The following is a 15,842-nucleotide window of genomic DNA, read 5'->3' as shown; positions in this document are numbered from 1 at the left end:
CATGGCCCATTTCCAGCTCAATAAAGCTCAACATAACGGTTTTACCATTCTGAAAAAATATATGTTGAGATTAAAGTTTTTGTTTTGTTTTTTTCTAAAATGCCCCAGAGGACACATTTCTTACAATCTTTTACTGTGGGCTAAACAGCTTTTGATAAGTGCTGTTAAAGAGTTTCAAAAACACTGGGCCTCTTTATTAAAACGTTTGAATGCATGATCCTATCTTATTTTTCACAAAGGCACACATTGCTATGGATTGTTGTCAGATTGAGCAAAGTTTTATTAATAAGAGGGAAAAAAAATTAGGGGCACTCAAGCCTACTTGTTAAGCGTTACCATTCTTCCTACAAGATCACTGCCACAGCTTTTTTGTAATGACTCAGTCAATGAAACACCTTATAAAGTACACCTTGAGGAAATCCCAGCCGGATATAAAATATATAACTGCATTACTAGTTAGAAACACCCTTTATAATAATGGGTGGTTCGTTATGTAAAAAGAAATGGCCAAGTTAAACCCAATAAAGATCTATGAAATCAAAAAAATATCTCACAATGATGTTATCAGTGAGCTCATCTTAATCCATGGATCATGTGGATATCAAGACGTCCTTCGATCTATTTGCACACACATGTAGCAAACTCTCGAAAACAAAACAGACATTAAATCAAACATTTCCGAGTCAGTCAGTTATGCACACAAAGTCGCACTTTTCTTAGGTCACGCAAGATGTGGTGTTTTTTTCTTTATAGAATGATTGGGCGGAGTGTGTAAAGCTTTTCAATAATGCGCAAAACTAGCAGATACAAATTGTCTTGCTTCACCGTGATAGCTGAGTGGCACTTTGTGTACAAAGCCATCACACTGCGAAGGACGGAGCACCCGAAGCAAAACGACAACGTGGTAGTTAATACCAAAGTTTAAAAGATAGATCTGAATCACAAAGTCTTCAACTGCTCTTTTTTCACTCAATTATTCTCTGTCAAATTGCTTTTATTCAACAGACTTTTATTCTGAAGAAGTGTTGGAGCAGCATTGAGGTAAAGTTCCTTCCTTGTGAAAAATCTTAACCAGTTAAACTGAGTCAAGTCAAATCCATTTCATTTATGATCGCGCCAATAACGTAGCCAGCTCGTCACACTTTCACAGAGGAAAAACCCAACACATGAGCAAACATAGGCAACAATGGAAAGGAAAAACCCTTTTCTCCCAGGAAGAAACGGCAGAGGGAAAGGCTTTCTGCTGTTGGGGGGGCAGAAAGTGAGAAAAAGGATACGGAGCAACAAGCACATAAAGAATCAACATCAGACAAATTGATCCACTCACCGCAGACATTCTGGGTTCTGAACAAGTTATTGTTTATGTTTTTTTGGGGCCTCACAACAATCACAAGGCAATGGTCTGAGGTGTGTTTGCCTTGTGAAGAGTCATGTGGAGGAGGGTCAAGCACATCCAGAGAAGTCTGACATTCATGGAGTTTTTTTTTTTTACCGATAGGGGAATACAGTATACACACTATCTTCAGTTGTGCCAACCTCTGGCGCTCCTATTAGTAGTACAACATACCAAATACTGTAATTTGTGTGCATGTGTATAATAATAGTTCAAGGCATATTTTTAATCGGCTGTTATTTGTTAGTTGCTGTCTTTTAGGAAGTAACAGTTTCACTTTCAGTTTTGAGTTCCATCTTCGGTGGAAAAACCTCACTGTCGCAAAGAGAAGAGCAGAAACGTCCATCTGAGGATTTCAAAACTTAATTCTGTTCACTTTCTGATTACTTCAATGCTGTTAAATTCAATGCCTAGACCAACTAACTTAAGCCCTGATTATAATTTACATAACACAATACGAACTTATGAGCGGATGCTTATGGAAACAATTGACTAAATTAGGCATTTATATGAACTTTGTTTGTTCAAAGTAAAAAAGGTTATGAGGTTTTTGCACTGGCCTTCGGCACGAGCTGAGCTGAGCATTTTTCTCATGTTGATTTTATTTTTTCTATTTGTATTAAATGTTGATTGTTTTATTTTATGGATCTGTACAGCACTTTGGGGCAGTGGCTGCTGTTTGTAAATGTGCTCTATAAATAAATTTGACCTTGACCTTGACCTTTAAAGAAACAAATAAAACCATTTTAAAAGAAAGAAACAAGTTTAACTTGTTTTAGAAAACTTTGGTAGAATTGAATCATTACTGCACATTGGCACACCACACCTGAGCGCAGAGCCCACTACTCATCCACAAAAAAAATCTGATTTAGTGCAATTAAACCTGGTACTTTATTACCGTGTTGCGTGATTCAGTTGAGTTTCTCTGAAAAACCACAGAGGAGAAGTTGTTAGTCTTTCTCAATTAGAGCAGATGTTTCCCCTCTTGAAAAAAACCCGCATCTAAATCAATCTTCCTGATTTATCTTCCTGCTGTTTCTGTTGATTAAATCAGCCAAATGCTTATTTCACCATTTATAGACAGTCCACGAGTGGTCTCTGCCAGTTTACGTAATATCCACGTCAGCGTGTAACCTGATTTTGGCCAAGTCCTACATGCAGGTTGTCTGATTTGAAACAAATTCAAATGCGTCTCTTATTGACTTTCATGCACTCGAGTATAAAGACCAACACATAAAGAAGAAAATCCTCCCCATCGCATTGTGCTATTTTAGTGATTAGGAGATCAAGCATGTCGTCACATCAGGACAGACTGGATTAGTGGCTGGCTCTTAGTGACTTTTGGGGTTTTGTTGGACTTTATGCATCTAAAAGAAGGTAAACCCTCCAGACGTGCATCACAATATAGCAACATCACATAGAAACTACCCCACTGGTCATAGAGCAGATCCGGATCTCTGAAGAGTGTCATTAAAATAGCATTTTGCTCAATGTGTAACTTAAACACTCTAAAAGTGAGCTCCATTAAAGAAAATGTATGTTTTGGTAAGATCCAGCTACAAGGGTGAAAATCTACAAATAAACTGGTTGTTGTTTCGTGGGGATTATATGTGTAGATGCTCACGTTTGTTGTTGGCAGAAATGTTTGTTAAGGAAGTCTTGAAGCCACCAACATTTTTGAATGACATTTTAAAAGTCAGCAAATGCAACTGCAACTGAACAAATCTCTGAAAATAAAGACACAGCACTGAGGTCATGCCACCCTTAAAATGTGGGGAGAAAGGGCAAAAACAGATTACAGCTGCACTATGATAATTTCCACATACACAGCACACTCCACTTCACTAATGACCATAGATACGCAGCTCGGTTCCATAGAAAACACTCGGGGAGATTAACTTTACCTTTCCACCCACTTGCGGCACTCATGTGGGTTTCCACTATTCTAAGTTTTCACATAAACAAATCAATCTTCTTTTCAGCACCTGTGCTTTTACTCAGCTCGTGAAATAACGAGCCACTGGTGCGACCTAAAATCATTGTAATTTCACAATCAATCATGACTCCACTAGTCGGCGGTTTGAAACTTTCTTCCACATTCCAATCAGCACCAGTTCATCAAAAACAAAAAATTACAGGCTAAAAAACAATTAATCTGATGTACTTTGGGAGACGGCCACTTGTTACATCTATTCCATGCTTCCATATTCCACTTCTTATGTGAAATCATTTCAGACAGATCTGAGTTGAGAACATCACCACAGAGTTCATGCAAGTTGAACCTATCAGTTCCAAAAGTATAGTAGTCATAGAGCCTTTGTGTGTCGTCAGATTAAAGAACATGTTATCTAGTTGTGGATGAGATGACCTAATGTTGCTCCAGCTGTATCATACAAACCTTTTCAATCTGCCATGATGTATTTACATGATGGCTAAAATGATTCCTCCCATGAACTTTAGTGTAATTTGCATGTCCACACTACTTGTATAACACCTTATCAACAGACTGTGACCAGGCAAACAGTAGCCAGTGGAGTTTCCCTGCATATCACTGGTGAACTCGAACAGAGAGGAAGGAACTCCTTCATTGTGGTCGGGCTGCCTCTCACCACAGAGTTTGAATCCAAGCGAAAAGCTGCCAAACGTGGCGCTCAAAAGAAAACAATCAATGCAGGAAAACTCGAGATGTAAAACAGAAGCAAAACATCTGCCATCTTACTGAAAGAAACTGTAACAATGTGAGCCCCTATGTTAAATACAAGCAGCCCGTTGGACCTGAAATAATATAAGGATTGATTTTCAGGATGTATGAAAGTCTCCTTTTTCTGACAAATTCCTGCAGCCATTTGAGGGCCATGGGACGAATATGAACAGGTCCAAGTGAAAGTGACTAAGGGTCTCATTAAACAGGAAAAAAAAATGAATGTGCACCGACAAAAACTGCTCATTTAAAATGGTTTCTTACATTACTTTATCAACTTCAAGTCAAACAAATTAGCAATGGAAAGAAAAACGAACACACCGAAATGTAAAACCAGTGATTCAGATATTTGCAAGCACATGATTACCATCTGACAGACAAAAACATTGGTGACACAATGCGATAGTGGTTAATATCATCTCCAATTAAGTTCTCTCTACTTGCTCCCCACAATCAAAAGACATTCATATATTCTGTTGTGGAAGATATAGGAAGACCAGCACATTCTGCCAAAAATGACGACTTCTCAAGAGGCCGAGTACGTACTGCTTGTCAGTTTACAGTTAATTGGGTGAGTTTCACAATAAATGAGCGAGAGTTGGGTGATGCATTCGCTATTATATGAAATTTTGCTGAAGAATATCCCGCGAGCGCAGAAGCATCAACCATGTCAAAATGTGCTTATGTAAAATAAAACAGACTTCACAACTTGACTGAACTTGAAGAGCTAATGATTTAGAAAATCAACAACAACACATGGCAACACTTCAAGTCCTGGCACCTTAAAACATGAAATCAATGTGTGCAGCTGCTCAAAACCAGAGCAAGTGTAACCAACAAGGTTTACTTTATGGTATTATTTAGCCGATTTAATTATTTTATTAACAAATGGCTTCCAGCCATCCCCTTAGCATTAATTAACGCTTTTATGATGTTGAAACCAATCAGAAGTCGATGATTTAATGGACTTTTGTTTATGCAACACTTTTTTGAGAAAGGCAGGGAGAATTTGTAAACATAAAAGGGTGTTTTGATGCAGTCTCAGAGCATAATCTTGAGCAACATGCTGATTTAATGAAAAATGTCTGGCCTGGGTTTCTGGTGTCTTTCCACTGAAAATGAATAAATTAAGAAAATGATCTCATTCTGTATATTGGCCATTAGAATATCCTGATCCAGTTGATGAAATTGGCACATGAAAAACCAAAATAGTTTGTAACATACATCCAACCTGTGCAGGAACAATGAAAACACTGTTTTCAATGTGAAGGGTTTGTCAAAATTCACCAGACGTGTGAATGCGAGTCAAACAGGACTTGAAACCAATAAAAAGGATCTGGTAAATGAAACAATGAAGCCCGACTGGTGCAGACCAACACAATCCTAAAAAACAATTTTATGGCCTAGAACAAAAGGCATCAAGTGGTCTAATGATAGAGTTCAGTAAACCAGTTAAGGAAGACAATCATTAAGACAAACTCCAGCAGCTTCATCATTGGCCGTTTCCACAGTGATTCAAACAGGTCCAAATAAATGCAAACAAAAACATGGAGCCCCAGAAGCACCCATGCTCATTTCTGTTTTGTTTTGTGTTTTGTTTTTTTAAACAGTCAAATATGAGGGGGTTCGCCAGTACACATTGTTGTAGACGTGCCAAAATATCCAGCAGAAAAACAAAGGCTCTCTGGGAAAGTTGAAACAGACAGTCTGTTTGTGAAAGTTCGAGCGGGTGAAAGTGAAATTGACTTGTTTTTGCAACTGAATAACGCTTCAAGGAGACGTATGACCAGACCGTCAATGTAGAAAATTAGACCACATACGAAGCTTTCACACGTGCATCTCCAATGGTGATGCACTGATTGAGTGACACGTTGCAGATTTATAGTCCAAAGATATCGGCAGATGGAACTATTTTGCTCTTCTGGAAGTTTTTTATTTTTTACTTTTTTATTTTGCAGGAACATGCTTTGTTACATAAGCCATTCCCAGAGTCCAGACTTCAGACCAGATAATCCAGACCATAAAGTTACTCAAGAGTAAAAAAAATTGGGCACGGCGTCTGTGAAATATGTTCCAAATGCATTTTGATTCAATAACGAGTGCTGATATTCATCCAATGAACTGCTTGGGAGATGCAGCTGGGCAAATTCCTTTTTTCTACTTGGCAAAGTGAAATTCATTGTGAGCGGCATGCCAGACCGTATACAAATGCTCGCCAGGGAAGAACAGCGATCATACTACAAAAGGCGTACACAGCCTACCTCCAACAGAAACTACATTTTGCACATTCCAGCATTATTCAGGAAAATAAATCCAACATTTGTGGCTCGTTACAATGTCCCCCTGGGAGGCCGGGCAGATTTCTAATAGAGGAATCGTACCATAAGGTCGCGTTCCTTTTTATCATATGGCCCCCCATTCACATGTGTGTAGCTACTAAACGATGAACAGTGCGCCAATATCATGTTTAACCATCAACTATAAACTATCAGAAGTTGCGTTATTTCCAGGCTGTTAATCATTTCAGTCTGGTGCACCTAGTGGAAGGGCTGACCCATTGGATGTGTCTTTCAATAAACTATTCTAAATAGGTCACAAAGAATATATAACAAACATTTGTGCCAAAGAAACACAATCTGGATGTATACTTATTCCCAAGGGACAAAGGAAGGAGTGGAGTAATGTTAACAGATCAATGAAAGTGGGTCATGGATTTTGAAGGAGACATTCCTGATTGAATCAAGTCAGAATCAACAATCTATCCACAATAGAAGTTCAGATACTTCAAACTTGATCGTATTACAAGTTCAATCCCACTTAATACTAGCTTTCATCACGAAAAACACCATAGCACAATAATTTATCACACTTAATCGAGAAAAGTCTTCTTTTTATTGCAAGGCTCTACATTCATATCCAACTACGGCATTACCGTTTCCAGATTTGAGATCAGTAATTCAGAATTTCCGGGGGTTAAATCAGCCGTTACGGTGCAATTGTAATTTTACTACAAACTGGAACCGAGCCTATTCCTAAACAGATTGTATGCTTAATGTTGTTTTCAACAGATCCATCCAGTAATCTAACGATGAGAAGTGGGTCAAGCCAAGGGAGCTAAAGCCAGTAGAGGACAGAAGGTATGCCCGGTGATGACCCATGAACAGATTCCTGGTTTGAATTAATGAGCAATGTGGAGTGGATAAATCTGTTGTCTAGACGACCTACTGTATATTTCTGTGCCTTCGGTGACCTGAGACAATGCTCCGCATGAGGACATAGAAATTATTTCACAATACATGTTTTAACATTTTTCAAAACTTAAAGTCAATTTTTCATTACATCAAAACCTACAACTGAGACGCTGCATTAAACTCAACAAAGCAAAATTAAATCTTACAATATAAGTTCCTCAGGATCTGAGCATACATTGTATACACCAGGTAGGCTTAAATGTAGACAAAATAGTCAGAACATCCAAATTTAACCATAATCTGGGATTGCAAGCTTTAATTTCTTGGGGGGGGGGGGGGGGGGGGGGGGGGGTTAAGCTTGTGGTTGTCCTGTTTTCTTGTGGTAAGACTTTCTGAATGTGAATCTATTTAGACGTTCCTGGTGACGCCAGGAACATTTTATCCCTGAAGCACAAAATATTCATTAGTTAGTTTGGTGGTGAGATGCACAGAGCTGATGGAGAACAATGTTCACCTATTGTACATCATACACTATGGCGACTAAGAGGATTCATCTGCTTTGGATCTTCATTAACACACATGGCGCTGGATGGATGCCATAATAAGAAGCTGGGGGGGACTTTTATTTGTCCCCTTGCAGCAGATAAGCCAAATGTCTTTTACTGCTTCCAGGCTTCTTATTCGGCCACATACACAAACGGATGCTGAAAACTGCAGACTTAAAGTGAACAGATGAGGACTGATTGCCCATGTGGAGTTGGAGTCCATGCAATGGCAAAAAAAACTTCAACTTATCTATAAATGCTTGGATATGTGTGCAAAGCGGTTTCCTGCCTTGGAAGAAAAGAATTTGAGGCTGGATCTGAAGCACAACATGTCAATGGAAGCATGAGCAGTTTCCTGTCCCCACACAGCCCAGCAGCAGAGAGGCGGAGGAGCCGAGACAGAGGTTCACAGCTGGATAACGTTACGCCCATCACGAAGAGGTCCAGCACTCTTCCGACACAAATAAATACAACTCTATAAAGTGTGCCTGCAAAGTGCAAAAATAGATCCAAAACATGAGCCCGTGGGACAGTGAATTACAAAACCCCAGCTGTCAACATTGAGCAACAAGAAAAGAAAAGAAAAAAAAAGAAAAGAAACGAAAACTGAGATGCGCCTCCTAAAAGCATTTTTTACCAGAGTTTTGAGTCAGCACGCAAATATGATAAAAGGAGGTGCCAGGATTGGCGATAATTGACTAAATGAGAGCAGTATTCAACAGGAGCTCCATCAAACAGGGACAGGATGTGACAGATTTTGAACCCATCAAAACTGTCAATTTAATTGAAGACGAAGCGCGTCGTCCGTAAACAACGCGTCCCGGCGAGCCGCGTGCTCCCTCTGGAAGATCGCGAGGAGATCGTCGGCATGTGGCCGGTTTATGGGGCAAAAAGAAAGTGTTTCCAGGCTCGCCAGCAGGTTAGCCGTGCGGCTAACGCGGCGCTAACGCTATCTCTTAGCACCAACATCATCACACAGACTGACGCAAACCTTTCAGCTCGATCTGGGAGCCGCCGTGCGCCCAACTTACCGGCTTTCTCCTGATCGTATCCCACGACAATAAAATAGTCAGCCAATCTAGCCATGTTTGCTGCTTTTCCCGAGATATACCAACACAATTCAGCATTTTTCCTCCTTCCAAAGCACAGCCATGTTTGACAGAAGGAGTGCCACTGCGCTTGCGTGCAGGAGCGGGCTACATCCATGGGCGTGGGCCCTCCAGTTTACAAATAAAGCACTGTGTCCGAACAAGAGCCTCTTTTTGGCCCAAAAGCACAGGACACTTTTTATATCGCGGGCAGCCACAGCACTAAAAAGAACACTATATATTAGTTTAACTGTAAGAAACCATGGGCAGCCTGTTATAAGAAGTGATTTCAGCCTTAAATTTCTCTGAACTTGAGCTGTTTGAAAACAACAAGGATCACAGAGAAACAACACATTCATGTCAGAAAAATAAACACAGAGTAAAGCAAGCGTATTTGTGATATGTGCCTATCTTACAATCAGCCAGTTAAGGATTTGAACATAGTTTTATTAAACTCATGCCTGCTGTTGCCTCTATGATAGGAAATGTGTATTTTCTTTTATCCTGAGTGTCAACATTACTTATCATTTTTAATTGGGTCCTTATAAGCACAATGGAACACTCTTGTGCTGTTGGTGTGTGGTAATTCCTACAAAGGGGTTCTGTCACTGAAATGATTTTCTTTGAAAATGTCTTAATGTACTTGTGGTTTCATGCGCACCATGGAAATATTCTGTCGTCAATGAAAATACTGAAAATATTCAACCGTAAAAGGCTGTCACAGGGTTATAGCACGTGGAGATCAGTCCTCAGGGTCACGTCTGGGAGACAGGCAAACAAGCTGTCGACAATAGCAGGAACACACTGAGGGATTTCCTCTGTACTTTCTCTCCCTCTTCATCAGGGTTTTCAATGTTTTTTCTAATTTCTCAAATATTAGGTTTGTTTGCTCGTAAAAGAAATACAAAGAGTTGAACCCATGCCAACATAGGAAGACACACACTATTCATTTGTATATTGTGTTTCTCACAAGGATGTTGGGAAAGTCATGAGACCTTAAATACCAGGCATTTATAAGTTCATCATGCTATGGTTATGAATCATCTCACAAATTTGTGCCTTTGGGGTCGGGAGCCTGTTTTTTCTGGCAGTTGTAATATGGTTTCCTGACATTTGTACCTGCCCATAACATAAATTATACAATAAAACTGTCTGTCATGTTGCTACAGCGACTTCACAGAGGACAAACAGAGGATTTCTATAAAAGGACTCAAACTGCAACAGCATAAATTTGTTGTCTTTATTGCACCATCTCTTGTTGTAAGCCCTGGTGCTTGGTTTACTTGTCCACTGGAGGCAATTATCATTACAAACTGCTTACAAAACGTTTGCTAGTTTACTGCACATGTGTTTACCATTTATATATATATAAATATTTTAGATTGAAATATGACTCCACAGCTGGAATTAGGTTGCATAATGTAGAAATAAATCGAATAATTATAGGTTATGGCTAAAAGGACACTAATATGCCACAGTGGACTGTAAACTGTAATGAATGACTAAAAAACTATCTTGTAACCACCCAAGGGACCCTGTTTCCTATTTTACTTGAAACTGAAACAAACATCAGCACTGAAAGCATAATTTATACCACCTTACAGGCTTTCACCAAACTGGAATTCCTTTGATGATAAGAGAATTGTGTTTTGTTTTCCCCAGTATTTACAGCATTGTGTTAATTTTCCAGAATCCACACACTCAGTGTTTATGAGCTATACGTTACAACAACAAAAAGACAGTTAAAGTCATTCTTAAGCTGTGTGTCAGTGACACGAAGACTGTAATAAATGAAAGCTGTATATTTCTAATGCTTTTCTTTTCTTTCTTTTTTTTTAAACACAGTTCCAGTCATTTGTTTTGTTTTGTTTTAAGTCCATGTGTTCATATAAAAAGTGGTGCATATGTGTCTTGATTGACATGGTTGAAACTGTTGTTTCCATGCGGAACATGTACTTAAAACATTTCACTGTACATTATACGATGTGTCATTGCTGTGTGTAATGAATAAAGGACTTGACTTGACTTGGTGTGATATATTGGGGAACACGTATAGGCAGACTTAATGGCTTTACCGACCATCCCTTTAAGACCTTTGTGAGTTCATTCCAAAGTTGAAAACGTGAAGTCAGTATACTTATACATTAAAAGAGCAACAAATCGACAGATTTATTTTTAAAATGTCTCAGTCAATATTGTATGTACGTCATAGATTGTTGCTCAAGTTCATTTTCTGACTGAGGATAATTGTAAAATTCCATTTCACATTCATTCCAATATGAAAATAAATGACATGGTAGGTCCAGGGTCAAATATTTGCTTTGTACAAACAAATACATTGAGCATATTGTGTTTACAGTTGGACATGCTTACTTATCAGTCAGATACTCAATGCTTGTCTCATTCCACATCTCCGATTCATCATCCAGTGGGTTTTCAAGTTGACATGGAACTTCACTGTGTCGGGGAGTGCCCTGGAAAGCCGACTGTGGAGACATTCTTCAAATATTACTTCATACAATTACCAAGGTTGACTAAAACAGGTATACGGCTAACTGCCACTGAAGATCAAATACTAAAAGGTTAATGGTGTCTTTTGTGATTATTTAGATTTCTTCCACTCCTACAGAAAGGACTCAGCTTAAATGAAGTTGTCATACTCTTAGTGAGAGTGTGTTTGACTTATTAAAGTGTTGACTGATGAACATGTGGATCTTTGGGAATAAATTCATATATATATATATATATATATATAATTTTAATTTTTTTTTAATATTTATATATATATATTAAGTTTATGGAATGGTAGTGATAGTACTACTAGCTTTAATGAAGAAATAATTTTCATTTTTAAACTTCACAATCATTTTTGAATTTCCTTTCTTGATCATTGACTTGTTGCATTGCATGAGCAATAGCGCAGCAGTGTTGCACTGGTTGGGGTGGGGGAAAAGGATGAGAGACTGTGTGTGTCAGTCAATGAGTCCCTCCCACCTCCAGTATAAAGGCTCCCTGTCCGATGTGTAGGAGCTATTACCAGAGTGACACAGCTGCCTTACAGAACCAGTGGCAATTTCAAGAAATCAGTGGAGTACTCTTTACAGCTGATTCGACAAGAAGAACACACGTTTTCTAAGGGATTGTGAGAGAACAATAGGTATGTGCAATTTCCTTTTAAAAGCACATGGCTGTGATTTGCTTTGCTCATGGCTGATGGATTTATCCTTGCTTTTTTGAGGTCAGGGCAGTCGTGTAGTGAGAAGGACAGGTTATCTGTGTGGTTATATAAGCAGTTCAGCTCTTACCTTGTGTGCCTGTGAAAGAATTGGTGTGATGCATCTAACAAAAGCAACACATGAAATACTGCTTGTTTGTTGCAGGTAGCATTGCTCAGTTGTATTCCATGAAATCACGGAACTGAAATGAGAAACATTTTAGTTTTTGTTTGACATGTGAGTGGAGCTTATTTTGGACCCCTCATTGGTAGACTCTGTCCTTCGCATTGCTGGCCAGGGGTCCAAAGCATGGTTGAAGGTTTACTTAACCGTGGAAAATCTGACCTTAGCTTAACTTTTTAAATAAATGAATAATATGTGCAAATGACTTGGCTTTTGGACTCTTGTGTAAAGCACAAGTGTGACACTTATAGGATTACTGTATGAACGAGTTTCACATGCAAAGAGAAAGTTCTTGTGGTTAAATATATATTTTCAAGCAACAATGACTAACTGTCAAATGTTTTCTCTGCTCTTCACAGGAGTCAAAATGAAGATGATGTTCCATTCTTTCCTCTATTGCTGCCTCCTGGCAACAGTAGCACATTGTGTGGAGCTTGAAGTAAATCCCCAGTTGAAAAAAAGGTGAGTTAAGTGGCTCCATTAATTTAATAATCATTTAACAGCCTGTTGAGTCTGTCTCAGCAGTTGCCTGTCTCTTGAATTATCTGCTCGAGATTAATGGACTTTTATTCTTCCTCCTAGGCTCAGCATATTGCTCGGGAGCAGATTGAGACGGGATCTTGACAGTGTATCAGTAGAGAAGACTGCAGAGTCTGAGCAGTTTGTCAGACCAGAGGACATCAGGGATACTTTGCTGCCACATTCCAGGTAAGACATTATTCATGTAACATTCTGATTTTGAGTCTCGAGAGTTATAATAGGGCTTTTATCATTTCACAAGAAGCACACATTTATCCTTTAGTAATTCAAAAATGAGCAGTCTGAATTAATGTCTCCTTTTGTTTGTCCTTCAGCACTGACATCAATGTCCGAACCAAGAGGTCAAAAAATTCAGGCAACCAGTCAAGACGGCAAGGCTGTTCACTGGGCACCTGCGCCGTGCATGACCTGGCACACCGTCTGCATCAGTTCAATAACAAGTTTAAGGAAGGGATCGCCCCTCCGATCAAGATCAGCCCGCAGGGATACGGACGGAGGCGTCGGTCTCTCCCAGAGCGCAGAGTCACACTGAGGTTAGAGCAGGGCAGGCTGAGGCCCACGTGGAGCATGACGGACTCGCAGGTTCACAAGCTTGAGGCTCTCTTCAGACGGACATGAGCGCGACGTTGCGAGAAGAGCTGGGAACAAAAGCAAGGGGAGTCGCTCAGAGTTAGTGTCTTCTCTGCTCTGTTCTGAAATTCTCAAAATGCCTCAGACTCCTGCCAAGTATTCTCCACCTCATTTGTTCCAGGACTGGGGACTGTCAGAGCAAGTCTCGGAAACTGGTGGAGCCTGGGCAAGGTGGAGGCTGCAAACAACTGCAGCGGGCTTACAGACACTGGATGGCACGGCGTGGCGCAAAACTGCAGGTGCTGCTCTCTGCTTGGGCAGAGAGAAAAGATGAGTGCTAATTCTTGGCAATGTGGAAACATCCTCTGGTGTGAAGAGGGAACTTTCTTCTAACATTCTTGGACTTTACACAATTACTCCTCAAGACCGGGACTTTGATAAGTGCTATCTTCTGAGGATTATACACCACGTTCCATTAAACTGTCAGTACTTGTCTGCACTTTTCCATTTGGACGTTATGTCAAATGAATCATCAGGAAAACACATCTTCATCACAATGCCAAACAGGAAGATAGGCTACAGAGCTCCGAAGCTCTCCGTTTGTATTAAGTTTTGGACACTGTATAAGGGAAAATGCCTTTAATTCTGTGAGAAATGTGCCAATCTGCAATGGATTGAATTATACTTGAAAATGTTATTGTTTGTACAAAAACATGTGCAATCTATATTTTTTTTATTGCCGGTATATGTATATATGAGTTCCTTTATTTAAATATTATATAGAAGTTACATAAAATACTTATTCAGATAGAGCTATTTTTGTACAGGAAGAAATATATATGGACATTGTAGCGATTTGTCATTATTCTTTTGCAAACTGTGGTCATAAGGTATCTGTTTTATAGTTATATATTATATATTTGTAAATGGTTCTATTTTATTTGTGTTGAAGCAATAACAATGTCATTCAATAAACATTTTTGCATACAAAATCAACTCCTTTTTCAGACCCTCTTTACTCTTGCAAAATGAAAGTGTCTCTGTTTTCTGGGACACATTGCTGCACGGAGACATCAAGCACCTGGTCTCTATTAAGTGCTTACAAGTTCTCATTAGAGCTCCTCTCACTAAATTTCGCATCTAAAGACCCCCCCAACCCTTTAGAAATACAGTGTAGACAGGGTGCCAGGCGCATTCCTGCTAGGTTCAGTTCATATTTGTTGGCTCACCCCACATCACAGAGCAGCCCTAAAGCCATCAGAGGAGGCTGAAGCATTAGCTCCATCTGTATTCAATGGTAGATGTTCGAGGACAAAATGAGGCTGATGCCAGGGGTTCCGGTTAAACAATCCTATGAGAGCATCCCAGCATCTGCTCCAAGAATGCACTCATCAAGACTTTCACATGCAAGCTCACTCAACAACACCAAGACAGTGCACTTCTCTTCACTTAACATTGTACTTCTTTTGAGACAGAATTCCCAATAGAACACTCACTTTATCAAATCACACATACTATCAAAGATTTTAAAAGAAGGTATTTCCTGAATGGCACAAAGCCAGATACATTAATTCAAAGTATTACATTAATAATCAGTTGTTGGCATCCACTTGGATCTTTATGAGCCTGAAAGAGTGTTTTAGCTGTGCGCAGTAGCTACATATTCACTTTTACAAAACTAAATAACAGATGAGTAAATGAGAAAAATTTACCTGAGTCTTTTTTTTTTTTTTAGAGCATCCAGAACATGTGGCCAATCAAGAGATAATTAGCAACAGTAGCTAGTATTACAAAAATGAGCCAGGGGCTATTTCTGCCTTTGCATTTGCTTAATTTCCCGGAAATTCCAATTACAGCTGTTAAATTTTCGAATTGTGAGCAGGTTTCACAGAACCAGGGGGTCAAATTATGTGTCCTCTATTGCCATCTAGAGAGGTGAGATGGGTAAAACCACTACATATTCAGTTTGACTTGCTCAAACTATGAATTTGTTTCATCAATAAACATAGATATATACTGTACATCTTTTTCTGCAGAGGCTGAAAATATGATGAACTGAATTCTGTCAATCTCTTTCTCAGCTGTTGTAAGACAATGTGCATCTACTGAACATATTGTAATGACTAATATTTGCTATGCATCCATACATTAGGTTGCAGAGGTCTATGTGAATAAAGACAGTTAACAAGACACTAACAGACAGACATTTCACTGGTGAGCTTGTATGTATCTGTCATTTATTTATTTATTCATCTATTTATTTACATTTGCTCTCAAAATGGAATCTTGGATAAAAAAATATGCTTATACTCTTACTTTTCTGTCACACAAGAGATGAACTTTGGTGGGGGCTTCATTATTTAATTTTACATTTATATAGATAGCCTTAAGGTACATTGATCTCTATAATATACAT

At 39.1% G+C, this 15,842-nt stretch overlaps 2 protein-coding genes across 3 annotated transcripts in view; one reads left to right on the top strand and one right to left on the bottom strand.

The window, feature by feature from the left end:
* Positions 1-8,967, bottom strand: part of sbf2 (SET binding factor 2) — a 94,992-nt gene extending 86,025 nt beyond the window's left edge. For both annotated transcript variants that reach the window (XM_080500219.1, XM_080500220.1), the window contains exon 1: positions 8,862-8,967. In XM_080500219.1, the coding sequence (XP_080356345.1) occupies positions 8,862-8,916 (55 nt within the window). In that variant the 5' untranslated portion in view covers positions 8,917-8,967. The remainder of the gene's footprint in view (positions 1-8,861) is intronic.
* A 2,996-nt stretch (positions 8,968-11,963) lies between these two features.
* On the top strand, positions 11,964-14,415 carry adma (adrenomedullin a). Its single transcript, XM_080497543.1, has 4 exons — positions 11,964-12,075; positions 12,676-12,778; positions 12,899-13,024; positions 13,171-14,415. The coding sequence occupies exons 2-4, from the start codon at positions 12,684-12,686 to the stop codon at positions 13,472-13,474; spliced, it is 525 nt and encodes a 174-aa protein (XP_080353669.1). The 5' UTR covers positions 11,964-12,075; positions 12,676-12,683; the 3' UTR covers positions 13,475-14,415.
* The last annotated feature ends 1,427 nt before the right edge of the window (positions 14,416-15,842 follow it).

This window comes from Blennius ocellaris (genome assembly GCF_963422515.1).
Source record: "Blennius ocellaris genome assembly, chromosome: 1".
Lineage (NCBI taxonomy): Eukaryota > Metazoa > Chordata > Actinopteri > Blenniiformes > Blenniidae > Blennius > Blennius ocellaris.
The sequence above is the reverse complement of the archived record's forward strand: the minus strand, read 5'-3'. Positions and strand labels throughout refer to the sequence as shown.

Bases quoted from the DNA above. Each gene is read 5' to 3' on its own strand.
- adma (XM_080497543.1), top strand. From the start codon at position 12,684: ATGAAGATGATGTTCCATTCTTTCCTCTATTGCTGCCTCCTGGCAACA. The intron at 12,779-12,898 runs GTGAGTTAAGTG...TCTTCCTCCTAG, and splicing joins AATCCCCAGTTGAAAAAAAG to GCTCAGCATATTGCTCGGGA. The intron at 13,025-13,170 runs GTAAGACATTAT...TTTGTCCTTCAG, and splicing joins ACTTTGCTGCCACATTCCAG to CACTGACATCAATGTCCGAA.